Below are 26,244 nucleotides of genomic sequence, written 5' to 3' on the forward strand. Positions count from 1 at the left end.
AATTATTTATTCTATTTTCAATAGCATGGCTTATTAAAACAGTGTGAATTCTGAAAAACACTAAATAAAACTGACTTGAGCAGTGTAGAATTTGGTGCCCAACCATTCTATTCTCAATAGCACAGATTATTTAAGGGACTTAACTAGACACTAATTTACCACTCTTGGCCATGATTTTTATTACTGTTTTGACTTTATTCTTTGGAATAAATCTTAGTGTATAAATCTATTCATCATGTAGCAAAAACACAAACAAATAAATTCACTTGTGTATTATGGCCTTACACATTTATTATCCTAAATAATGATTAAGATTTTGGAAGTTGAAAGATATTCTCTCCCAGACACTATTTCAGTCCAAATCCATGTTGCTGGTTTTAAATAATTTTATTAAAAATTGCATTAAAATACTGGATCAGTTGTATCATCTTAAACAAAAATACAAGCATTTTTTATATATATATATATATACAAATACAAAAATTACAATATATGAATTTAAACTGACAAGAAAAAAAAATACTTTTTAGGTCTATGATCAACATCTGTTTGAATGGTTATAGTCATCAAACCACACAACTGGAGCTTTCTGAATGTTGCCTTTCTGTAACTCTCAAAACACTCATAATACTCCATCATTGGTCACTTTTGTACCTTGAAAAATATCTATGGTACATTACAGTACCATCACTCAGTTCATGCATGCATTAACAATCTTGTCTTCTGAACAAAAGCAAAATCCCGTTCGTTTAGCACATCATTTCAAAAGATTTTTTCATTTACAAATAAACATTTTTTGCTTGACATCTTTATCTTGTGCAGACAATTAGCTATAAGCTTTCCATATGAAAAAAAGATATAATAATTATGTAATTTTTCATATTATTGTGTTCAGCGTGTAAAATATAAATAATCTTTAACTGAAAGAATCTATGTAAAAGCTGTAAGCGTGTGTTTTCTCTCAGTCCGTCACACTTTAATCCAAAGTCACTGAACACACATTCACCGCCATCATTAAATGATCATTTCCACACTGTATTTTGTTTAAATTGCAAAATATCAAAGCTGGAAACATGCTGTCCTCATCTACGCCTTTCATTCAGAAAGTGAGGCTTCTAACCACATTAAACCTGTGACTGTGGTAAAGCACTTGCTCCTTGGATTTTTGGTGATATTCCAGCATGGTTCAGTTACGTGGTTGGGAGTTGAACTCGTTGCAGATGTTGTGAATAATTTTTGGCACATACTTGTAGAGGTTGTCAAACTCATCCACAAAGAAAGAGTGCTCTTTGTCCGGGTCGGTGGCGATGTATTCCAGCTCGTCCTGCGCTGCCCAGGCGATGCCGATGGAGTACGCGATCACACCTGGTGTGTGAGAGACAGAGGGTGCAACTCTTCAACTTCCATCACATCACACCGTACAGACATGCTCTAAAATGGGCACTTTTATAATCCCAGAATTTCTATCTACAGCCCTGACTGTGAATTATGACGTTTACTCTGATTCTGGATCTACATCCTTGTTTGGTCCTGGAACAACATTCCTATAAAGCAGTCACTGACATTAGGTTTAAGCCTTGTTTGCACCGCACCTCAACGCGTGCTTCAGAGAAGTTTATAGCAGGGCCCCCCCCTGGCATTTCTATGAAGGTAAAATGATGCCATAAAGAATCGCATGCGCAAAGTAATATTTGTGGAAGTGTACACAAGATTGTAAGCGTGAATTAAATCGCATTTCAAGCGTAAGAAAAAAATGATTTGCAGCATTTTACTGTTATTCGTAAGTGCAATTCATGAATTGTGAAACTGCAACTTTATGCTAAAGCAAAATAAATATGATCTGTATTCTTCTGACTTCCATTTTTCCGCGCTTACACTTTTGGCACGTTTATTTCGCCGAAATTCGGCCAAAAGCATTGCAAGCCTGTGAACAGTGATTTGCAAGAGAAAACAACAGTTTAAAGAACTGCAAAACGGATCTGTATGTGTAAAAAACAAACTGTTGCAAATGTCTAAATGACTTGTTGTGTACGTACGGCAAAAAGGTCCCGAAATAACCCGATTTGTACAGTTCCGTCTTTCTTTTAGCTGCACTTACAGTTTTGGCACGATTCTCTCACTCACTGAGTTTTGAAAGCGGGAGGAGGAGAAGGGCGGGTCCTTCTTCGTGTAGCCAATCAAATCAGCTTCTCGCTGACTCTCGATTTACTCTCTTCTGATTGGTTCAATAAACACGCCAGATGCCAAAATATTTATCGTCAGATATTTAGTTCAGCATCGTGCCGGAATGGTACTTTTAATGCACAAATACCCAAATAATAATAATAATAATAATAATAATTATTATTATTAAAACATGATCCTTTATAAGCTGTGTACCATTAGGCTGACTGACTCCCATGTGTTCATACTGAATTTCGAGCTGGTGTTAAGAAAATGTCTGTGTTCACTGTATATTTCTCCTCCTCATCCTCTTCAACAGACCATATGATATTAGTTTGTAATCTTGATGCTACTTTAAAGTAGGTCTAGTATGGCCTAGAAAATGTGTATGGTTTCTAGTAAAATTTGGTTCAATAATAATTAAATCAACAATAATATTTTTTTTCTTTGACATGTTGTAATTTAAGGTGATTTTACAAAATATTACTAAAATATTGAGTAAATGTTTATCTCTAAATTATTCATCATTTATCATCTGTAATACCATCGTGTAGCCACTAGATGGCTGTGCAGCCCTATAAACATACATGGCTGTGTGTTGCTGGGAACATAAGATTCCTACATAATTATTAGTTACTTGCATTTAGATATATATTTAGACATTATTAAAGACTACTTTTGTCAAAGTTTAGTTGTTTTATGTTTATTTGAAGTGTTTTCATTAGTCAAATCTGGACACAAAGAAAACAGTTTCTGTACTAGCACTGTAGCTACATTAGCTTGATCAGTCATATGAAAGTAATCAGAATCAATATTGACTCAGACAGACCAGGGCAATATTTCAAAATACATAATTGAGTGTTAAATACCATGAACAGAGGCGTGGTCTGAAACTCTGTATCAGAAATCAATCAGCGATTGACAAATTTATATTTAAGTAGCTTTATTGGCATATTAAAAGGCTTTACATTGCCAAAGCATATCAAGTGTTGAGCATTGTCAGATAATAATTTAGATTACTAACTAATTAATGAATGAATGAATTTATTTATTTTAACAGTACTCTAGCCCCAGTGGGGTTTGGATTATAAAGTTAGCGTCATTCTGATTATAAAGTTTACATCAGCTCAATGGTGTAAGTAGCCTAGATTATATGAAATTTCAATGTAATGCCAAACCAATCCAATAACGTTAACACCAGCTCGAAATTCAGTATGAACACATGGGAGTCAGCCTAATAGTATACAGTTTAGAAAGGATCATATTTTAATTATTTTTATTATTATTTTAATGTAGCCTATTTGTGTGTTAAAAGTACCATTCCGGCAGCGAGAACATCTGGCGTATTTATTGAACCAATCAGAAGAGAGTAAATCGAGAGTCAGCGAGAAGCTGATTTGATTGGCTACAAGAAGAAGGACCCGCCCTCCTCCTCACGCTTGCAAAACTCAGTGAGTGAGAGAATCGTGTCAAAACTGTAAGTGCAGCTAAAAGAAAGACAGAACTGTACAAATCGGGTTATTTCGGGACCTTTTTGCCGTACGTACACAACAAGTCATTTAGACATTTGCAACAGTTTGTTTTTTACACATACAGATCCGTTTTGCAGTTCTTTAAACTGTTGTTTTCGCTTGCAAATCACTGTTCACAGGCTTGCAATGCTTTTGGCCGAATTTTGGCGAAAAAAACGTGCCAAAAGTGTAAGCGCGGAAAAATGGAAGTCAGAAGAATACAGATCATATTTATTTTGCTTTAGCATAAAGCTGCAGTTTCACAATTCATGAATTGCACTTACGAATAACAGTAAAAATGCTGCAAATCATTTTTTCTTACGCTTGAAATGCGATTTACACCTTTACAAATCTGCTCTTGCGCATGCAAATTTAATTTACGCTTACAATCTTGTGTACACTTCCACAAATATTACTTCGCACATGCGATTCTTCATGGCATCGTTTTACCTTCATAGGTTTCTTTTGAACCAAATAAACATGAAAATAAACTGTAAAAATAAATAATAAATATATTAGGAGTAAAGATAAGTTATTAATTTTAATGGGAAAAATACCATAAATGCACGAATGCATCGCGATTCTCTCTGGAATCGATTCTGAGCTTAGTTTTTAACAGCAGATGGCGCTCTAGGGTAGTTTTTAACTGCACGCTCAAATGCTCACGAAGAAGAGCGCTCCTCTGAGAATGTACTTGCAACCAGAATGCTTTTATGACACGACATTAATGTAAACAGCCCACTGCAAACACCCTTGTAATTCGAACTTTTCGAACTTTATGAATGATTATTTTATAGAAGGTTCAAGTGGTGTGTGTAAGGAATGTTAAAAACTAAGCTCAGAATCGACCCGAGAGAGAATCGCGATGGATTCAGAAAATCTCAGAATCGATCCAGAATAATTTCTCGATTTGTGATTCAATTATTTATTGTCCCAGCCCTAACTTCTATTCATTTTGGTCCATAAACTCCATTATGATGTCAACCTACTGCGTCCTACCTCACGTTTGCCGTTTCGCCGCACTCACCTTTCCGATGTACCGCCAGCGCTGGCGCCCTCACGTCATCGTAGGAGCGTCCGTCTGTGATGACAATCATGATCTTGCGCTTGTTGGGTTTGGATTTGCTGAAGAGCTGGTCCGCGGCGTATGTGATGGCGGCTCCCGTACTGGTTCCTCCGCTCCAGTAGTTTATGCGTTTGATAGCATTCAGCAAGTCGGCTTTGTTGTTGTGCTGTCCGAAAGCGAACTCCAGCCTCTGCTCATACGTGTACTGTACGATTCCTACGCGTGTGTCCGTGTCCGAAATCTCGAACTCCCGCGTCACGTTTGCCACGAACTGGAGCACGGTGCGGAAGTTTCCGGTTCCCACGCTGCTGGAGCCGTCGATGACGAAGGCGATGTCGTTGGCGTTCAGGCAGGTCTTGCTGCACACCAGGCGGTCGGTGTCGCACACGCGCTTCACCAGAGGCTGCACAGCTTCCCGCAGAGCGAACCAGCTCTTTATAGGGAGCGAGAAGAAGCCGTTGGTTCTGCACACAGCCTACGGCCCAAAACAAGAAATAAAGTTCCCTCTGTGTTCCTTAACCCTCTGCTATTGTTCAGGCATTTTAGACCAAATTTTTTTGGAATGGTATGAAAATTGGTGACTTCTGTGGGCTAAATGGTCATAAAAAATAGTCACACTTGTATATATTTATATATTGTCCATTCTACAGAATTGGTTCAAAGTTGGAAACGTCTTGAAAAAAATGTCTTTTCCCACAATTTTGGTATGTATGCACATTGTATCCAAGATACACATTTCTAGTAATTGTGCAGTTAATTCTCATATTGTATTTTCAGAAAGTTTTGGAATATTTTTCCTCTCCCCAAATTTGTCACTACCGAAACACAATAATAAATAATTTAATAAGAAGTGTTACATTGATCTATTAAGATTTTGTTTACATCTACCTTCCTTTAAAAAAGTTTTCACAGGTAAATCAATAACAATTACAATTTTAACAATATTTCTTTGTAAAAGTCATAAAGTTTATCATACTGACTTCACAGTGAAGGATTCATTAGTTTGAATATACACTGAACCAAACACTATAATAACATCTTAGTTGATCATTCTATATACTTTATTTCTTACAAAACATCCATGTTTCGGTCGTGACTGCACATTTTCAGTAGTGACAGTAATGTGTTGGTAGTGACCACATCACATTACACAATTTTAACTCACATAAAACACTAATAATTTGCATAATAAAACATACAAAAATTCTAATGACTTGCATAACTAATTAAAATTTTGTTTATTTCCCCCAAATAAATGATTATATGTTCCCTTTTGTCACTACCAAAGCAATGATGTCTCTACCGAAACAGTCACGACCGAAACGTGGTGAAGTTTCGGTAGTTACAATTTTCGATACTTCTGAGCCGCTCAAAAATGCTAATCAGCACATGGTTAGCTAGCACAGTTCTGAACAGTTGTACAGAGAAAATAAACTAAATTTTATGGAATAACACCCAAAGTGTGCTTAATTGCAGAAAAATGTGTTTGATAGTGACGTTTCTTAAAGTTCCACACAGATTTTCAGACTTTTGAACACATTTAAATCAAAATGATGGACCTATCTACTATGAAAGAGAGGCTATGAGAGGGAGGGACACAGGAATATTTCCTGATCAGAAATGGACTAAAACACACCCTGTTTCGGTAGTGACTAGGCTTGTGACGGTATCAAATTTTCATGTTGCGATTAATTGCTGAAGCTTTTATCACGGCATATGGTATTATCACGATATTGAAATAAGTTGCAATGTTGTCATACTATAACAGGTTTAAGAACTCTTTTTGTAATAACTAAAATAACTCTGAATGTTTAAATACAATAATAAAATACACAACAAATATATAAAGTAAAATTTTCAAACAGATTAAAGTGCAAAAGAATTAGGCTATAAAGAACAACAGGTAACACTTTACAATAAGGTCTCATTATTTAATGCATTAACTAAGCAATAGCTACATTTGTTACAGAAAGTATTATTTTTTGTTAATGTTAGTTAAGAAATACAACTGATCATTGTTAGTTTGATCTCAGGTCCATTAAATAAGTTATTTTGATTTTAGTAATGTTATTAAACAGTAACTAAGAAATTAACATTAATTAAGAATAATTGCTTTATAAATTATAAGTATTTTTCATTGTCAGTTTGGTAATAATGAATTAACATGTTAACTAATGAAGCCGTATGTCTCAAAGTTTTACTGAACAATAACAAATAATCAGAACATTTCTAATCATTAGGGCATGTTGTAGTCCAGATTAAAATATAAAAATGTTTAAGTTTGAAAATAAATAGCCTATTAAGTCTTTAAGTATTAAGTATTTGGTGCTGTGATGAACAACATTGAGATTACAAAAAAATGAATGGCTGTTTGAAGCATTTTAAAAACTTCACTAGCAGTTGCTTTGTTTGCGGGGTCTCCGGGGTAACCGCTGCACTTCTGCTGTTCCATCAGCGCCCTCTGCTGTCAGAGAGTGAACGTGCACTTTCATTCAGCGCGTCTCCTTCACTCGTTCCTCCATGTGCTTCTCGTGCACGTTGAGCTTGTTTACATCTGAGCGCGTGTCCCTTTGACGCAGAATACAGCGGTGTTGTGCATTTAATACGGTTGATGGGTAAAGTATTCTTAAATGCATTATACAAATTTTAATAATTGGTAATAAATTATTATTTACGGTATTTTGAAGTGCCCACGATAACAATATTGTGCATATTCATTATCGTGATATATCGCATTACCGAATATCAGCACGTCTAGTAGTGACATGAAAATGCGGGACACATATTTTTACATAAAGTTTCATGATTTAAAAATAGAAATATAATTTTTTTTTTTTTTTTTTTAGCTTCATTTAAAAAAAACAAAACAAAAACAAATCAAAAATGTATTTAAAAAAAAAAAAAAAAAAAAAAAAAAAAAAACAGCATTGGAAGAAATTGCAAAAAAATATTTCAATATCATTTTCACGAGTTGAAATTTAGGGGTTGTAGGATTCAGGACAGACACCTCCCAATTGAAAGTACCCAATAAATGATGATTTTATATATATTAAGCTTACTGATATTTTAAATATTATTGTGGGATTCAATAGATAACAGAAGGATCTTAGTAAACATCTAAATTTTGAATACTTAAATGCTTTTTAAATGTGTTTTTTGGTTGTGGGACAGCAGTTTACACCAGTTCTGTAGAATGGCCCATATAGGGCTATACAGACAGTGGCGACAACATGGCATTAAGGCCTATTCACATTCAAGGAGGATAACTAAAATGATGAAGATATAGTTCTAAAAATCATTCTAAACAGAATAGACTCCACACCATAACGATAACGACACAGAGAAACAATATCATTGGAATCACTTTCACAATGACCTGATGAATGATAAAAACATCGACAGCCAATTAGAATCCATCCGACTTTACTGAGCTTGAGCATTTAATGAGGCAGACAAAACTGCAGGGCGGTTTATAGTTGTCGTTCTTAGTGTGAAAGGGCCTTTACAGATGATTTTCTTTATCCACCAGATGGCACTAATCTATGGAAGCTTGTTTCCCCTACAGAAAAAAAAGGTAATTGTGACTTTTTATCTCACAATTCTGACTTTTTTTTCTCAGAAGTGCAAATTTAAAACTTGGACTTTAATTCAGAATTTATAATTCGTAATTGTGAGTTTATATCTCGCAATTCTGACTTAATAACTTGCAATTGCAAGTTTGTGACAATTCTGACTTTTTTCTCGCAATTGTGGAATATAAACTCAATTGTGAGTTATAAAGTCAGTTGTGAGAAAAGTCGCAATTAGGCTACCTTTTTATTTTTTTATTCTGTGGCGGAAACAAGTTTCCATACTAATCTGACTCTATTCAACAGATTTTAAATACTTTTGCTCCATTTTTAACTCATATACAGCTTTTAATTGAATTTTTTTTTTCTATTCTTTTTATTTTATATAGAATTAAATGGACCATAATTTAGACTTTTTTTGTTTTATTTTGTTTATTAACATGAAATCCTCTTAAAATACTAAATATTAAAGAAAAACATTGAAATGAAATATAGTACATTCATTTCATGAAAATAAAATGATTAAATGATTATGGTCCCCAGTCTGTTTTGACTGTGAACAATACAATACTAACTCTAAATGAACACTACCGGAGGGTTAATTGTGTTCATTTCTCACGGCACTTACACACAATGAAACCGGACACCCCACTTTAATCACCATTAATACCTTGTCAACAAAGTTGGCCTCCACCACGTTCTGTTTTTCATTCTCATCTGGGCCCTCGATGGTGACAAAGAAGATGTTGATGCCCGACTCTCTGGCCAGACGCGAGGCCTCCTCCACCCTGTCAGTGGGCCAGCCATCCACCAGCACCACGGCCACGTTGGGCGCCCCGCCTCGATTCCCATTAGCATCACTGAAGAAGTGCTTGTTGATGTAGGAGAGGGCCTTCCCTAAAAGGACCACAGAGCCAGAGTCAGTACAAAACAGCTACAGTTCTCTCTGCTACTTCAATTGCAGCTCTGTTTGGGCTCCAGTCTCTGCCCTGAAATGCTTTCCTTAAATGCTTCCAGGACTCAGCAAAAGGCAGGGTGCTGCACGCTACTGCTGAAAACTATCAATGCAGCAGTTAGTAAAATGGCAAAACATCTCCGCTAAGTTTAATTGAATATTCCAACTTTGAACTCGTCAACTTAATAAGAAAATGTTTTAGAAATGCTGCACTCAGGGGACCCTAAAAGTATCAAAGCACGTCAAGCACACCTGAACATGTTACTGCATTAAATTCATCATGAAATCAAAATGGACAATTCTTATTTTTATGGGATATTGCAGTGTTTATTCTAAATGATTTATCGGTGCACATCATTGAGTTAAATTCATGTTCCTGGTAATCTTGAATCAGAATATCTTCCCCTCCCTCTTGCAGCATCTCTTCTCTTCTCTGATGACGAGGGCGGGGCAACCTGTCACTCACATGAGATCCACCAATAGCAAACCACAACCATCCAATCAATTCCCCACAGACAAAATCAAGCCCCGCCCAACATTTATTCTTGTTCCAGAAGCTTTTCACTCAGATATACGGCATAATTTCATGTCGACCTTAAGGCTGGAGTACACTATGTGACTTTTGCCAGATTTCTGCTCCGCTTTGCAGTCTGCAGGAGTCAACGCTAGTTGTTGAAAGTCCGAGCCACTCTGCAGATTTTCGACAGTCAGATTTGACAGATTTCACAGAAAATCACGTAGTGTTTGAAGGGCACAGACTCTGATATTTCAGCTTCAGACATGACATAAAGTGATCGTGTCTCTTCAGAAATCTTGGACTAAACCCCTGATTCATATGGATTCGTTTTACGATCTCTATGAACTTTTTGAAGCGTCAAAGTGGTAGTTGCGTAGACTGTCAATAGAGGGACAGAAAGCTCTCAGATTTCATTTAAAATATCTTCATTTGTGTTTCGAAGATGAACAAAAGTCTTACTGATTGAAATGTGTTGCTTGAAAGGTGTGGCATTTTTCTTAACAACACATGACACTTACTTTGAAATTTTGTTATGTAAAATTCATGCATTGCATGTGACTTAAGTGCCCAGATAGTTTTGGGGTCACTGCAGCCCTCAGGGGTTTCAGAGTCCAAACAACGTGTTTGTGTAAATCATATACAGAAGATGAAGGGCTATGGCACCGATTAAACATCATCCAAGCAGATTCATCAAAGCAGATAATGCTCTGTCCTTGGGCTATCTTTGACTTTATAGGCAGCTGCTGTTTTACAGGATTCCTCTGTTTTATTAAAGCGAGACACTATCTATAACACAAACCATGCAACCAAATCTCTAGGTTGGATAAACCTCAGGCATTTGGTGAGCTTACACAAAAACACCACAGAGTGGCACCAGCCCTGTAATTAACCACAGTTCCCAGCTCAGATTTAGATCTTATTTGGAACCATGTGAAACCACGTGATAACTCCTTCTCAGTACAGTTCAGCATTATTCACTCACCTACATGTGAAAGGCCGCCCTTCTGCTCTATATTGTTGATGGCTGATTTCACGTCATTGGAGCTGGAGAACTGTTTTAGACTGAATTCTGTGACCGCATCATCCCTGGATCAGAAATGAAATGCTGATACATCATATGACAGTGACAGTCCCTCACTACTTTTTATTAATACTCAAGCATTTGACTGTTTTGTGGCACAGGGACACATTATTACCCATATTGAATGATGCCCATCATGGGTCCTGCTGTTCCCACATTGAGAACCTGAGAAACCTCCACAAGGAAGTCTTTCTGAATCTTAAATCGTCGTTTCCCAATGCTCCAGCTGCCATCCATGAGGAACGCTATATCAACTTTACAATCTTCAAAGACAAGATGAGAATCAAATGAAAGCCATGAAAGGAAGCAAGTAATAGTCTATTATAATCAGCGTGAGTTTGAAGGAACATGAAGGAATGTACTTGGATCTCCTTGAGATCTTTCGGGGAGTTTAGGAGCTCTGGCTGTTGACTTGTGTCCTTGACCGTCGAATCCTGCAAGATGAGAGGATGTTGCCATTACACATCAACCCTGTACCTGATCTATTGTACTGTGAAGAATTATGTCTATGACCAAAACATCTAATAATGCAACATTGCTCATTGCAAAACATTTCTGCAAAAAGATTTGACGTATTCTTGGACATAAAATGAAATGTCCAGTGAGTGGTGCCAAAAGCATGTTCAGTTTTCACGGAAACTGATGAATGTCAAAGTTGTAACATTTTATTGTTGTATGTGGTTCAGAAATGAAATGTCCAGTGTGTGGAGTTAAAATATTAATGCTCTATCGAGTTTGAAAATAACATAGCACTAACACTAAACCTTACCGACAGTGTTAACAAAAGCAAACATGAGATTAAAAACATATTTTTGCTGAAGCAACAATGCCATTTTAAAGCTTCTTTGAGTCTGAGCTCTTTTATCGAGACTCGTACCCAAGCGCTTCTGCGATGCTGTACCAGGTGAGCTACAGAGCAAGTTTACTTATACAAATGGAGCTGTGCTGCAAACATAAAAATGTATTCGTTTACAAATCATGCACTATTGTAAAAGTGTTTTGAGGTCATAATATAGTATTGTGCAAGGAAACATGCAAAAATAAGTCTTTATTAATCAAGACTCCCTGTAATCATAATTTGTGTGAAAAGGAATAAAATTTGTTGGTGTTTTACTGCATTTAGTGTTCATTTCAGCTGGAAACTGCAGTGAATTTTATGTATAGGTATGTTTTTGGAGTTTTGCAAAATGTTAGGAAAAGCACATTTTTTCAATGAAGGCTTTCATCTGTCTGCCTTCATAAATCTCACATACTTCAGTCAGTAGTTAGTTTCCTCACCTGACTCGAATGGGTTTTCCTCAGCAGGCACCTCTGTGACAGTAATCACACAATCATTAATGTACATCACACAATCATTAAAAAACATCCAATATCCAATCACATTTTCTTAAAGTGCCTCTATTATGCTTTTTTGGATTTTCTCTTCCATGTAGTGTGTAATATAGCAGCTGTTTGTGAATGTAAAAGGTATGCAAAGTTTCAAAGTTCAGATAAATTGAGTTTTCTTGAGTCTCACTTCCTGCTGAACCTACGTAACTAATTTGCATAATGCCAGTCTATGGTCTTCATTGGCTGAACAGCGTCTCTTTGCCCCGCCCTCAATCACTGTAGTTGTATCTGAGACCGGAAGAGTTTGGTTCGTGTTGTTCATGTCGAGAAGACGCTGTTTTCTGCTGCCAATGAGATTGATACGGTAAAACCAACGCCATCGTTACTGTTCGTATCACTGTGTATCAAGAGCTGAGATTCACATATGATAATGAGTGTTTGGTTTCTGACCAATCACAGCAGACTGGGCCATCTGACCAATCAGAGCAGAGCAGCTCTCAGAAAGGCAGAGTTTAGAGACCGAATCTTAAAAGTAAGCGTTTCAGACTGAGACAAAAGAGCTGATGCTGCAGTGGATATTATGAGAAAATTAAAGTGTTTTGAACCTAGTATGCATGCAAATTTATGTAGGAGACCTTAAAACAAAATTAGAAACATTTAAAATCACATAATAGGGGCACTTTAAGCAGACTCTGGGCTCTATTGTGCATTGTGAGATTGTATACAAATGTGCTTGTGTTTTTGACACACCTCTGGCATGGCTCGTCACAGATGGAGGCTTGTGTTCTTGCTCAGGAGCTGAAAACAAATCAAGTACACATGAATCAAGCCTCCAGTTTCACAAAGATACAGTGGCTCACAGTGATGGTGACCCTTCTCACTACAGTTACACAATTACCAGTTACGGATTTCAGATAAGCCAGAGCTCTGTAGTTTTAAAAATATACAGTAAAGCTGAGGGCCTGGCCATAATGACCATACGCTTCTTCTCATGAATCCAGACACAGTTAATACAAGCTCGCTCCATGTAGTTACCTCAACGTTCTAAGCACATGAGTTTCTTTGCTGCGTGGAGCAGATAAATGAGTCACCCAGCAGAATATTCAAGCTGCTTTTTTACATGCAATGAAAGGGGATGCAGTCCAGGGACAGTAGCAGTAGTTCTCTTCTTGATGGAGTTGTAAAATCATCTGGATTTCTGACCCTGTTGTACAAACCCAGAATCCAGCAGCAGACAACTGAAGTTCCCAACAAAGACTCTTCTGAATCTAGACAGATTTATGGTTACATGGAGTGTGTGGTCCAACCAGACTTACTGGAAGCTTCCTACCATTTCTATACTCAGTTGTATTCTTGAAGATGCATTTACTTGTTCTGTTCTCACTAAACTATTTTATTTTGCTCTATTGTGTGTATAATTCCATGTCTCATTTGAGTTCTGTCAAGTCACACTTATTTCTGTAGTGCTTTATATAATACAGATTGTTTCAAAGCAGCTTTACAATAATAAAAGGAAAATAACAGAATCAATAATGCAGACTTCATTAAATATGAGACAATTTCTGGGAGACCCACTAAACCAGATCATCTTGGCCATGTTGGAAGACTGGCTTAAACCAACAAAGACCAGCAATCCAGCTTAGGCTATTTTACGATGTTATTTTTAATAGGAAACCCTTGTTATAACACATGTATAACATATACTCTTCACGTAGACTTTTATGCATTATTTTGTATCACTGCAAAATAAAATGACAGAATATATACTTACAAAACTGTCCAAATTTGTACGGCCAGTGCTCATACTCTGTACTATCAGTCCGTGGGTCAAGAACTGCAGAAAAGAGGCAGCATTTGCAGCAACTGTTAGTCCAGCGTAGTGCATTATGGAAAACATACCCATAATGCCTGTGTGAATGTGTTAGCAAAAAAAGCCAAACAATCAAAAGCTGTAGCGAAAACTGTAGCTTACCACTTGTTCTCTGACATGGATGATAAAGTTAAAGTCATATAGCAGAAACACATGCTCCTCTGAATCTTTTGATATCATATGGGCCGCACATTGGCATGGATTTATTAAACGGCCTTAAAATCTAGTGGCATGACCTATTTAAACCGCATGAAGGAAGTGAACGCAGTGTCAAAATGAGTAGCAGGTATTGTAGGAACCTGCGTTCATTGATATGATCAAAACAGACATGTGCTATGCACACTATGAAGTCATAAAGCAGATTTATGTGTTTCTTTTTTATTCTCCTCTGGTACTGCAGTGGACGTATAACAACATGAACCCTTACCTGCAGGGTCTCCAGTGCTCATCCTGCTCCATTTATAGCCTGTGTTTGGCACTGAGTGGCTACTATCTGAACACAGAAAGTGAGGGTGGGGCCTCATGTCAGATTTTGACATGATGGAGTAAGGATTAGCATGAATTATTTGTTGGTGTTTATGGATATTCACTAGGAATTTAAAAGCATGTTTAGCCTTTGTTTATGTCTTCTTTAATGTTTGCTTATGGAGGGTTATGTTATTGAACTGGATGGACTTGCATAATTATTCTGATACCTGTTGGCCTTCTGGTGCCAGAGAACCAATCAGGTCGTGCATACGGAGGGTGCGTCCAATCTCGTCGTGCATATGCTAGACGGGGAGATCGAGAAACTGCTTACAATACATTACGAAAAGACATCAAATGGACTTGAGCTGATTCTTGAGATAAGAGACAAAACAGGCTAAGGTTAAGTTTAAGAATCTAGATTAATCACTAAATTAATTGTTAAACATGTTCAGAGGTTGACGTTGATGTTTTGCTGCAACCAAAAATTCAAAATTACTGGTGAACCATACATATATGAAAAGATGGCACTGAGCAAGGAAAACTGCTTTTATACTTTTTATTACTTATAAATGTTCTTAGAAATATCTGATGATGTTGACATAAAAAACTAGAGACACAAAAAGTATGAAGTTATGGTCTGATGACAGATGGTTTTAAAATAATGAAGTGGTACTTTTGGGTAAGAACATTTTAGTGTTCATCTTTGATTACAGAACAGTTCCGGTCCTCAAATTAGACTGGCTGAACACAATTCAAAGATCACTGATATTTAGTCCAACAGCACTGGGACTTCTCACTGGTTGTATCACTCCACTTATCTGTGTTTGTTTCAGACAAACTGGTCAGTGGAGACGGATTTTACTGTGACTCTTTCTACAGAAGAGTGAGTCATTGAATCATTCACTCAACTGATTTGCTCAAAAAACACAGATTAATTCAGGAACTGTGTTGCTCAGAGACACACAGGTGTCGGTTCAGGTTTGACTTTGTTTCTGAAGTATTGTCTTCTTTGGCAAGGGAGCAAAGTTAGTTGCAAAAATGATTATCAGTGACACTGGTGGCATCACTGTGGTAAGCTGGTAAAGCTCAGTACTTGTTTACTGGTATGTTGGATTTGGGCATGTTTATTTGGAAGCCTTACTAATGTCTAAAGGTGCTTTACCTGATCCCTCTAGATGCACAAAAAGAGCACTAGACTTTTTTAATTGCGTAGTTTGATGTGTATCAGCACACGTGCAAAGACACGCACATGCTAATGGACGGCATCTGCAGATACTTACTGGGATTAGACTGCGGCGTGTGCTGCTTTCTCTCAGACTGCGGCTGCACCCGACTGAAAGCTGCTTAACAATGTGAAACAGATGGAACAATATCCAAGAGAGAAGAAAGCAAGAGTTCATGCCTGCACCGCAGCTGCTACTGACTGATGTCTGAATTGAACGAATGAGTCATGCAAACCTGAAGCTGAGGGAACATGTGGTCTTCTGATGGTGGGGCTCGTCTCTGACCTGTGCACACCTGCAATCAAAACACAAACCTGTTTAAGACCAGCCCATCTAAAGCTGGACCTCACTGAAATAATACAGTACATTTAAATTAACAATGGAAACCTGCCAAAGCCAACTAGACCAAAAAAATAATGCTTACTAGTTAATTGCTAACGAATTACTAAGTTTACATTTTGACAATGATATTGCCTGAATAGTGGCAGGAATGAATATTTATTGGCTAGTTTACTATGCTGATTCTTCATTTACCTAAAGCACAGTCGCTTTACAGGCACTACGGCCTCGATTTACTGAAGGTTTGCGTGTCCATGTGATAAAAATGTGCAAACTTGATAGAAAAAAATGTCAGAGCTGATCTTTGCGTATGTAAAATTGCACATCCTGTCTTTGAGGACAGTTGTAACAAAGTGTATCCTTGTCTTCAACCCTTAATTGTGGAAAACAAGAGTTATATACGTATGTAGGGTTATGGCATTTATTTTGCTGGTAGACAGAAAAAGGAATCTCATGAGTAAAAATCCCATGTTTATTCTGGTCAGTACTTGTGCAGTACAGCAGAAAGCAAAAACTGTGCAATTCCGTTCCTCCATTTGTGTGAAGATGCTAAATTGTGAACAGATATTTGATATCAAATTGTTTGGCCATGGTGAGGAAATAAACTGATGGTGAAAAAAGGCAAACCAAAAAGTCTCATATCGTCTGCATGCATTGAGTGATTTAGTAAGTGTTTCATTCAAAAGAGGCTTTGAAATCGTCCTCTTATGTTTACCCAAATCTTTTCAAACTCGGTCAGAATAATGTTAAGACACGGCTGATGTAAAATAGCCAAATGATTCATGATATCTTAAATAGTGTTGCCATGGTAACGCATCAAACTTTCATACTCTTTGTTTTGTTTTTGAAGCTCTTAGCATGCTTTAAAATTCATAAAATCCAACATACATCAGAGTTAGACATGAAAAAGGTCTATAAAACTGGCATATAAAACTCTGTAGTGAACCCTTTTGACACAGTGGTGGGGTTAGTTTTAACTACAGTCACCAAACTCAGTACGTAAGTTTTCATCAAGCTTGAGTTTTCAAAGTTACAGCCATTAGCTCAGACCAACAGGAAGTCGGCCATCTTGGAATTAAATGAGAATCTTTTGAAAACTGCAGAATTAGATTTTTTTTAAACACTCCTCCAAGGGGATTCATGCGATTCTCACCAAACTTGGTAAAGATGATGCCAAGATATTGAAGATGTTAAATTGCGAATGGATTTTTGATATCTTGAACAATGTTGCCATGGCAAGGGAATTACAAAAAAGAGAAACAGGAAGAGTCTCATAATAGTGCATTTTCTGATTTAGATGTGTTATTGTATGTTTGCTCATGAGCGCTGATTACATGAATGTTGCTATTGTGGTTCACAGTCATAGCGCCACCAGCTGGCAGCAGGAAGTGACCCATACAACAGATTTTCAACTAGTTTTACATTTGGATTAAAGAGACACACATACAAGAGAGAAAACAGCAAGATCAACATGACTCATCTAGCTTAGGACACAAACAATCACCAGTAAAACTTAAAAAATAAAGCTGTTTACTTTGAGAAACTATTAGAGTACAAAGTACCTAAAAAAAAGCACAACAGGCAAGCATCACAATAAAAGGAAACAGTCAGAGTAATAGGAGTGTGGTTTACCTGTGTTTGTACGTGGTGAAAACCTATTGGCATAGACGGAGCTGCCTCTAAATGCTTTAGACAAATGTTATGGTTAGAGTTTAGGGCTTGTGTTAATAACAGTTAGTGAGGACAACAGAAAGTGTCAAAGTAGGCCATACCTTGCATAGGACCCTTTCCTTGGGCGCTCTGTGATTGTCCTACATGCAGTATTTAGAGAGAACATATATATTGAAGAGCTAGATATATTCTCTGTTTCTTTTTCAACTGTAACAGCAATCTTAATGTCAATATGAAATCCTGGTCTTACTGTACATGTTTCATCAGCATGTTTTATACTTAAACCTTTATCACAACGTAGTAATACACTCTGCCTTTGAAACAACTGGTGCTCCAACCAGTGTTGGGGTAAAGCATTACAAAGTAATATGTATTACGTAATCAGATTACATTTTTGATGTAACGGGTAAAGTAACTTATTACAAGTAACGTTTATTATGTGAAATATTACTTTCTTTGATATAACGAGTTAAGTAACACAGTACAAGTAATATGTATTACCTAATCAGATTACTTTTTTGATATAACGAGTAAAGTAACTTATTACAAGTAACATGCATTATCTGATCAGATTACTTTTTTAATGCAAGGAGTAAAACATTACAAGTAATATGCATTATGTAATCAAATTACATTTTTAATGTAACGGGTAAAGTAAAGCATTACAAGTAATAAAGGCTATGTTGTTGAATGCATTACTGCGTTAAACACTGGCAAAAAAAAAAACAAAAAAAAAAACACATGCAAGGCCTGGAAGAGAGCGATTCTCAGCCAGCTGAGAAAAAGTAATGCAAAAGTAATGTAACATTACTCTGCATAAAATGTAAATTTCTATTAAATTACATAAAAGATAAAGTAATGTAATTAGTTCATTTTTAGGGAGTAACACAATATAACTTTAAAGTGGATTAGATTAAATAAAGGGATTCACAGGCCAACACAATCTACACCCCAAAAGTCACAGACAGTTGCTTCAATAACACAGAATCAAAGGAAAACTGCAAGAGACCATTAGCTCTGTATACCACCACCACCACCACCAAAAAAAAAAAAAAAAAAAAACACACACAAAGATCTCTGAATAAAATGATATGACAGCAGACAGCAGCTACAATAACACAAGGCTTCAACATGCCTGCATGACTTACGTGCAACAGAGCTGAAATACGGGTGACTGCTGCCTAGATCAGAGAGAAAGAGGTTGCTTTAGAAACAGAGAGAGGAAAGAGGATGGATCGAGAGGGAACCTGATCCATATCGTCCAGTCAGGATGTTTATTTCAATAGGGTACTGAAAACTGACCCAAGAATAAACGGATAAAAGCATGGGATTGGTTTCATTCAATTCATCAAGGCATTAAATCTAACAGATTGGCTCACCTATCTCGCGGACTTTATGAACGGTGACCCGTGGCTTGGCTGATGTGGTAGTGGGTGGGGCTGTGGTGGTGGGTGTGGTCACAGGAGTGGTAGTGGGCGGAGCTGTGGTGGACTCTGTTTCAAGAGCCTCTGTCACTGGTGACACCATAGAGTACACCAGGTTTTTGGGTTCACCTTAGGAAACGAATGGATGATGAGCTGCTACTGGACAGTGACATTCATCATCAAAGAGCTGCTTGCTCTTAGCTATTATGAATTCCCTGGGAATCTAACCCATGATCGTGGCATTGTTAGCGTCATGCAGTTTTGTTTGAACTAGAGGAAAGGCTTAAAGACATAGAAATATGACAGACTAGCATTAGTAGCTGGCTAAAACACTTACCTGTTTTCACTGTGGTGGGTCTTGAGGGTACAAAGACCAGAGTGGATGGATAGATCACCCCCTTCTTTGGTTTACCCACTGACACAAAAAACTAAAGGTTATAAATCCTACATTTAAAACAAAAGTTAAGTAAGTTTCTTATGAAATTAGTGTGTCTTAAAGGGGTCATGAACTGCATTGTTTTATTGCTTTATAATGTTTCCTGGGGTACATCTATAATGTTAGTATGCTTTTGACATCAAAAATTGTCATAATTTAGAAATAAAAGGCATTTTTCCTACCCTGATTTTATCTCTCTGATTTGAACGCTCTGTTTTAAGGGGCGTGTCTCTGTGAGACTTCAGTGTAAACGCCCACTGCTGTGATTGGCTGTCATCTTTCCATTTGAAGTATTACTCTCTCGAAAACTTAGCAAATTTTTACTATTACAGCTCTCAAGGTTAACTAATCGTGAAAAGTGTTGCATTATTTATTTAAATCGTGGCATGAAAGGTTGCAGTGATGAACATTGTAGTCGATCACAGACATGTTGTTGAGCTCATGAAAGCAGTGATCTCGTCATTGCAACTCAATTTCTGCACACTAACAGATGCTTTCATCATAACTAACAGTGCAAACACAATGTAACTAAGAGATTAGTTGAATAAAACCTACAGAAAAAAAGAAAAAAGTTTTGGCGCAAGTCCAGAACTCAGTCACTGATAAACTCATGCTGTTTGATTGACAGCTCCAGCGATTGTAAAGGGAACGTTTTTGATTGCTTTCTATATATATAATTTAATCACCATTTAAATAACAGATTATTTTCATCCTACTAAGAGAAACAAGGTGAAGTTGAGTGTTTAGTAACTGGTTTGATTTACTGACACATAAACAAAGATCATCTGATTGTACATGAATCATTAATATCAGATCAGGCATCAGAATTAACACAGTTACTGACATGTTGTTGCATTACTGTCGAGTCCATATCGTAAAAGTCCTGCGCCGAAATGTGATTGATTTACCAAAGAATCCACAGTGAAATGTACCGAATACAAATAAATAAAGCTCAACTGAGACATTCACATTGTTGAAAATACATAATCATATTCCTAGCATTAGGATCCTTTGAAAGGTAATGTTATTTTAGTCCTGTATCGCTCTTCTCTCCTCATCATCTCACTAACACACCAGTGGGCGGGGCTAACGCTGTGATGATGAAGTAGGAGTTGATTTCTTCTGTGGAGGCGGAGTTTCACCTATCTATAGGCACATTCCAGGATCAGTCGTTCTCTGGGTCTGGTGTCAATAAAAGCTTTTATTGGACTAACACGGAAGTTTTCAGTTCTGAAACTTACAGGATATTCTTATAGTACGATGACCTCTTATATATCAAAAGCTCAAGGAAAAGTCGATTTCTCAATTTATGACCCCTTTAATATTTTCTTTGCATGTTTCTCATTTAATTTTGATTGCTATAGAGAGCCTACATGTAGGAGTGGTTTGCTCAGAGTAAAGTCCACACTACCTGAGACTGAAAACGACTCTCTCCAGTTGGGTAAAGACAGAGAGCGTACGCCATTGGCAAAGCTGCCCTTGTAGATCGCCTGTCCTGCCATCTTCATCACAATTACCTTTCCTCCAGAGTTACTGATGGCTCCACTGAAAACAACAAAAACAGCAGAACACCAGCTAATTATAGAATGATATGCATTTACTGAACTAGATATGCAATTCAACTGAGATCTTGTAACTTAAATTTGTCTGATATCCAATGGCAAAGAGGGCTTGATCACTTCTAGAGATAATCCAAACATGTAAAAAAAATGTATGCGGTTACATAGTGCTGCCAATTCTAACCAAATTATAAGAGAAACAGCAGATCAAGGAGAGAGTGGGGAATGAATCTAGGACATGATGCAGACCAGAAACCCAGGAAACTCTCTAAAGATCTCAGGATGTTGTGATTGCACTCAACAACCATGAGCTCCTCTAAACAGATGACTGACGATCAGATGTTGTCAGATGCTCACAAAGCATGGATGGCCTTAAGTGATCTCTAAAGGCATCTTCTCCCTGCTAGAGGTAGTTCCATAGCCTCATATACAGGGTTCCCACACTTTTTGACCAAAGAAAAGCTGTGAAAAGCTTATCACAACAACTACTAAAGAACTTCAAGAACTTCAGCAGGTGAAGAGCTGCTATCATGTGGGGTAAAACATGAAAGAGGCTATATTATGCTCCTGCAAAGTCTTGATGTTGTTTTTGGGCTCTACTAGAACAGGTTTTCCTGCTTGAATGTTGATTATTTTCCTCATATTCTCCATTGTTGCAGCTCTTCTCTTCCCAGTCTGTCAGTAACGCTCTGTCTAGTTCCTGTCTCTATGAAGCCCCTCCTTCTGAAAAGCACAGTGTGCTCTGATTGGTCGGCTGGAGCAGTGTGTTGTGATTGGTGTTTGGGAAATGTCCCGCCCCTTACCATAACCGGCAGTTTCAACACACTACTAACTAACTCAACCAGGCCCCGCCCCTTTATTCTGTGTATGAATTATTTAAATGAGGAATATTGTGAAGAAAACTCAAGATGGAGGCGTTTCAGGGAGTTCAGAAACACTGACACTGATATGGAGAAGAACTCCCGCTGGAGGGACTTTGGAACTTTGCAGATCGTTTTCATGCTCAAAAACAGCAGAATAAGACTCCTTTAAAGCACCTTTATTATTAAAATAGCTATGAAAACTTCTTACTGACACCCTCAACAATGAACAGACTCACAGTATGTATTTTTAAATTTGCAAAAACCTGTGCAAAGTTTGTGTTAGTTTCTTTTTGATTAGATTAGCAACTTGTAATGTGGTCAAGGCAGCCCAAGCCTTTTCACAGTATTGTCATTCACCCTTATACTGGTCATACTTTAACACTGGGTCTCATTGACCGTAAGCTGTTTGAGCTCACCTGTGAATAGCAGCATTGCAGATACTGGAAATGGAGGCAAATACACCCGTCCCATAGACCTTCTCCTTGCTCTCCCTGCAGTTAGCTGGACACTTAACAATAAACTCTGGGAGATTGATCTTCCCAGCCCGCATATCACATTCTATTGCTGGCACGACTGGAAAAGCAGAAGCAATGTCAGAAGAACATTGTTTAGTGACAAATGTGGCAAACATGAATATTACTATTAACATAGTCTCTCTCACTCAAACAATGTTGCCACTATCACCCTTTCAAAAGCTACTAATATATACCATTCAGGTACTAATGTGTACCTTTAAGATACTAATATGCACCATTGTTTAGGTGTAAATAAGGTACAAAGGTGTATCTTTTGACAGCTTTTGTACATTTTTATCTGAGATTGTACATTGATTTTTTCAACTTTTTTTTTTTTTTTTTTTAATTGAAGCTACCTTGTTTTGGCTTTTTGTTCTTTCCATTTGGCTTTGCTCCACTGGAAGTCAGCAGAAATGCTAGGAACAAAGATCACACAGAACATAATGCAAAAGCAAATTACAAGACAACATAATCCAAGCTATTACAGTCTCTGAAAGCAAATAAGACCAACATTCCTGGAGTGTTTCCAGAACTCAAAGTAGCAGTAAAACTGTGAACCAAAATAATTCGTAAGGGCTTTATCTCCCAAATACTCGTTCCTTCCACCTCTCTGATGTTGAACAGGCTGTAAATTCAGCTAGAGTTTTTTCTTGTGGATGTAACGTAACATCTGTAATGTGAAATAGCTTATAGCAGTGCTATAAGATAACAGAGCTCATGTAAGTCTCTAAAATGAATAGCCTACTTTTCTTTATTTGTACTGTTTATGAAAGTATATAAATACATATAGCCTGTGTCAGTATTTAACAGTGAAATCAGTGACAATAACTATAGGTAACCACAGAACTGCATAATGTTAAATGACACCAGGTCTGCTCATCATCACATTCTGCTGTGCATATTGTATACGTTCAAAATGTAATGTTCAAATTATGTTCAAAATACACTTTTGTGTAGTACCATACCTTCACAAAAAAATCGACAGAGAAATAGAGAACAGAGGCTGCTTAAGAGACGTTTTCTTTACTAAACTGGATTTTAAAGCATTAGCAAGCAAGCAGCTGAATCATGATGAAAACATAAAGCAAAAGATCCTTTACAATGTGTCTCCAGTAAAGTAGTTTTCCTCAAAATCATTTGCCATATAGGAGAAGGTCATCTATAACTTTGTGTTTGCATTTTAAGTGGTCATTTTCTGAAGGATCATGTGACACTGAAGACTGGAGTAATGATGCTGAAAATTCAGCTTTGATCACAGAAATAAATTACACTTTACTATATATTCACATAGAAAACAGCTGTTTTACACTGGAATAATATTTCACAACATTACTGTATTTTTGATCAAATAAATGCAGCTTTGGTGAGCAGAAGAGACTTCTTTCAAAAACATTACAAAATCGTAACTATCACAAACTGTTATGTGCAAAAATAACTAAGATATATAAGTGAACCTCAAGAAACATATCAAAGTATAATAATAAAAAGTCATGTCATTAACCCTTTAAGTAAAACTATTATTATTAGTCTACAGAATTAAGAAAATAAGTATGATATATCTATTATTCTACATGGGTTATATTTACCATAATAATTAACTTTGAACTTTTTCTCAGTTTGAACCCTGCTGCATTCATCAATGAAAGTAACAGCCTATGTTCTACTTAATCGGAAATCAATAAATGGCGTCATCTGGTGGGTCTTTAAAGAAATATATACAAGAATAACATCTCTGGTTCACTCTCACTGTTAACATTCAGTCCAAGCCTGCAGTGGTTGGGAAACAGCCTTCTGGTATCATCAATAGAGACCTCAGATGATACCAGACACAATCGCTAGAGGAACACTGAGGATGTTTAGAGAACTGTCAGGACACACCGTGTGAAACCAGGTCGTCGTCTGGTTGTTTTTAATTTAGCAAACGATCAAAGAATCACTGTTTGCATTTTGAATGCATATAGGGGAAAAAAACCTGTTTTCAGAAGTACAATTATATATATATAAAGAAAAATATAACAAATAACCCTACCGATGAAGACAGCCGTGAGAGTTGGTTTACTCATCTTGAGCTCCACAGCAGGAGTGTAAATCCGGTCAAATGTTTTCTTGAGCCTCTGTATTGCTTCCTGTAATCCAACAGAGGAAAGGCATTGGAAACTTTAAAGACAAATACAAAAATGACATGTGTGAATGAATGCAAAGGAATCCACAGAGGCTACATGCAAGTGGAATGATATGAAGTTTTGGGAAATGGATGAGAAGTAGAACGGCAGTAGAATAACACCCTTCACAGCGTGACTGATCCAGATTTCACTGTAAGCACTGGTGTCAAAAAATAACAACCTACTATTTTTAAGAGGTTAAAGCCTTGTAACAGGAATGAGGCTGTAGCACAATGTTAAGATGGCTTTCTCTAAACCAGTAAACCAGTCTGGTTACAGGAAATACAGTGAACGATAACTCATCAGACCATGGTATTTTAACTTCCACATTTCAGGGATGCAGATTTTGTGCTGCATTCAGGATGTATTTTTGTGCACTGGCCTTGGATACAACTGGTTTCTTAATGGCAGCCCTGCCAAAAACCCTGGCTTTATGAAGGCCTGATGTGGATATTTTGCAGCTGACAGTTGCTCAACACTCATTCTGCCACCCTCATCAGGGTAACAAAGACAGAGACTGCAAAATGAAAGCCAGCATTTGCTCTGGTCAGAACATCAGGTAATGCATAAACCAGTACACAGTAAAATGCAGTATATTAACCACTGCAATGATTGTTAAATGCTGTAGTATTTTTAAAGACCAGGGGTCTCTGTTTCTGCTTACCCTGTTAATAAACCCTGCATAACCAGCTGAGAACTAACGCCTGAGGATGAAGCTTCTACTTGTAACACAGTATATTTCCATGCTTCTGAAGTGACCCAACTGCACCACTGTCCCCAAAACTTTATGGCACCCGGCCTTTCTGGCCCCAAAACAGAGCAAGTCTGTCTCCATTAAGCACCTCAAGGGCATACCTCACTGTAACAGTTGCATTTACAGTTGATTTAGGTACTTGTTGAACTCAAGTTGAACTCGTGTTTCATGTCGTGTTTCAGTCACTTGGTTCACCCCCCCGGGCTCTTCACCACATATAGTTGTATTCTTTCCATAGCTTTAATCATTCAGTGCAATGATAACACACGGATTAGGGAGGAATTTTGAGATCAATGAGCTTCAGCTCTTCTTAAAGTCCAGAATGAGCAGACAGTCCAAACCACTGACCACATGGAGCCCACACATGAAAGAAAAGCTGCGACACATTCGAGCATCATAAAAGAAGGCAGAGCTGAAAACTATACACATTATTCATCCATCCATCCATTCTCAGAAGTGCTTGTCCTCTGTAGGGACGCTGGAGTCTATCCCAGCACCTCGGTCTTCACTAAACATCCAGTATTGTGAGGATAAAAGAGTTCATCATCATGAAAGCTTGTGCAGCTGAATTACACCACCACAGTAAAGACAGAAATAAACCTAAGGAAAAAATAGCAAAATGGCAAAATGTGTTTTGAATCACAAGACCGAACACAGCTAATGTTCAGATCAGTGGCAGCTGGTACCTTGAGCTGAAAAATCTCCTGAACAATCATGTGTTGGTCTAAGAAACAGCCTAATATCCCATAATCCCCATCTAACTGAAACT

General features: G+C 37.3%; 1 protein-coding gene across 9 annotated transcripts in view; it reads right to left on the reverse strand.

The window, feature by feature from the left end:
* Positions 1–368: 368 nt before the first annotated feature.
* The window catches only part of vit (vitrin), a 32,284-nt gene continuing 6,408 nt past the window's right edge, over positions 369–26,244 (reverse strand). Inside the window, exons 2-23 of one of the 9 annotated variants that reach the window (XM_051916039.1) lie at positions 24,589–24,685; positions 22,916–22,975; positions 22,461–22,617; positions 21,034–21,167; positions 19,524–19,601; positions 19,142–19,315; positions 18,911–18,943; positions 17,864–17,902; positions 17,724–17,777; positions 15,988–16,047; positions 15,810–15,872; positions 14,757–14,831; positions 14,489–14,554; positions 13,963–14,025; positions 12,942–12,989; positions 12,141–12,173; positions 11,225–11,296; positions 10,978–11,125; positions 10,764–10,867; positions 8,980–9,206; positions 4,702–5,215; positions 369–1,365 (exon numbers count right to left, since the gene is read on the reverse strand). In XM_051916039.1, the coding sequence (XP_051771999.1) occupies positions 1,187–1,365; positions 4,702–5,215; positions 8,980–9,206; positions 10,764–10,867; positions 10,978–11,125; positions 11,225–11,296; positions 12,141–12,173; positions 12,942–12,989; positions 13,963–14,025; positions 14,489–14,554; positions 14,757–14,831; positions 15,810–15,872; positions 15,988–16,047; positions 17,724–17,777; positions 17,864–17,902; positions 18,911–18,943; positions 19,142–19,315; positions 19,524–19,601; positions 21,034–21,167; positions 22,461–22,617; positions 22,916–22,975; positions 24,589–24,622 (2,415 nt within the window). In that variant the 5' untranslated portion in view covers positions 24,623–24,685 and the 3' untranslated portion in view covers positions 369–1,186. The remainder of the gene's footprint in view (positions 1,366–4,701; positions 5,216–8,979; positions 9,207–10,763; positions 10,868–10,977; positions 11,126–11,224; positions 11,297–12,140; positions 12,174–12,941; positions 12,990–13,962; positions 14,026–14,488; positions 14,555–14,756; positions 14,832–15,809; positions 15,873–15,987; positions 16,048–17,723; positions 17,778–17,863; positions 17,903–18,910; positions 18,944–19,141; positions 19,316–19,523; positions 19,602–21,033; positions 21,168–22,460; positions 22,618–22,915; positions 22,976–24,588; positions 24,686–26,244) is intronic. The other 8 variants (XM_051916040.1, XM_051916042.1, XM_051916041.1 and 5 more) reach the window with 8 other exon arrangements.

This window comes from Ctenopharyngodon idella, chromosome 13 (genome assembly GCF_019924925.1).
Source record: "Ctenopharyngodon idella isolate HZGC_01 chromosome 13, HZGC01, whole genome shotgun sequence".
NCBI classification, from domain to species: domain Eukaryota; kingdom Metazoa; phylum Chordata; class Actinopteri; order Cypriniformes; family Xenocyprididae; genus Ctenopharyngodon; species Ctenopharyngodon idella.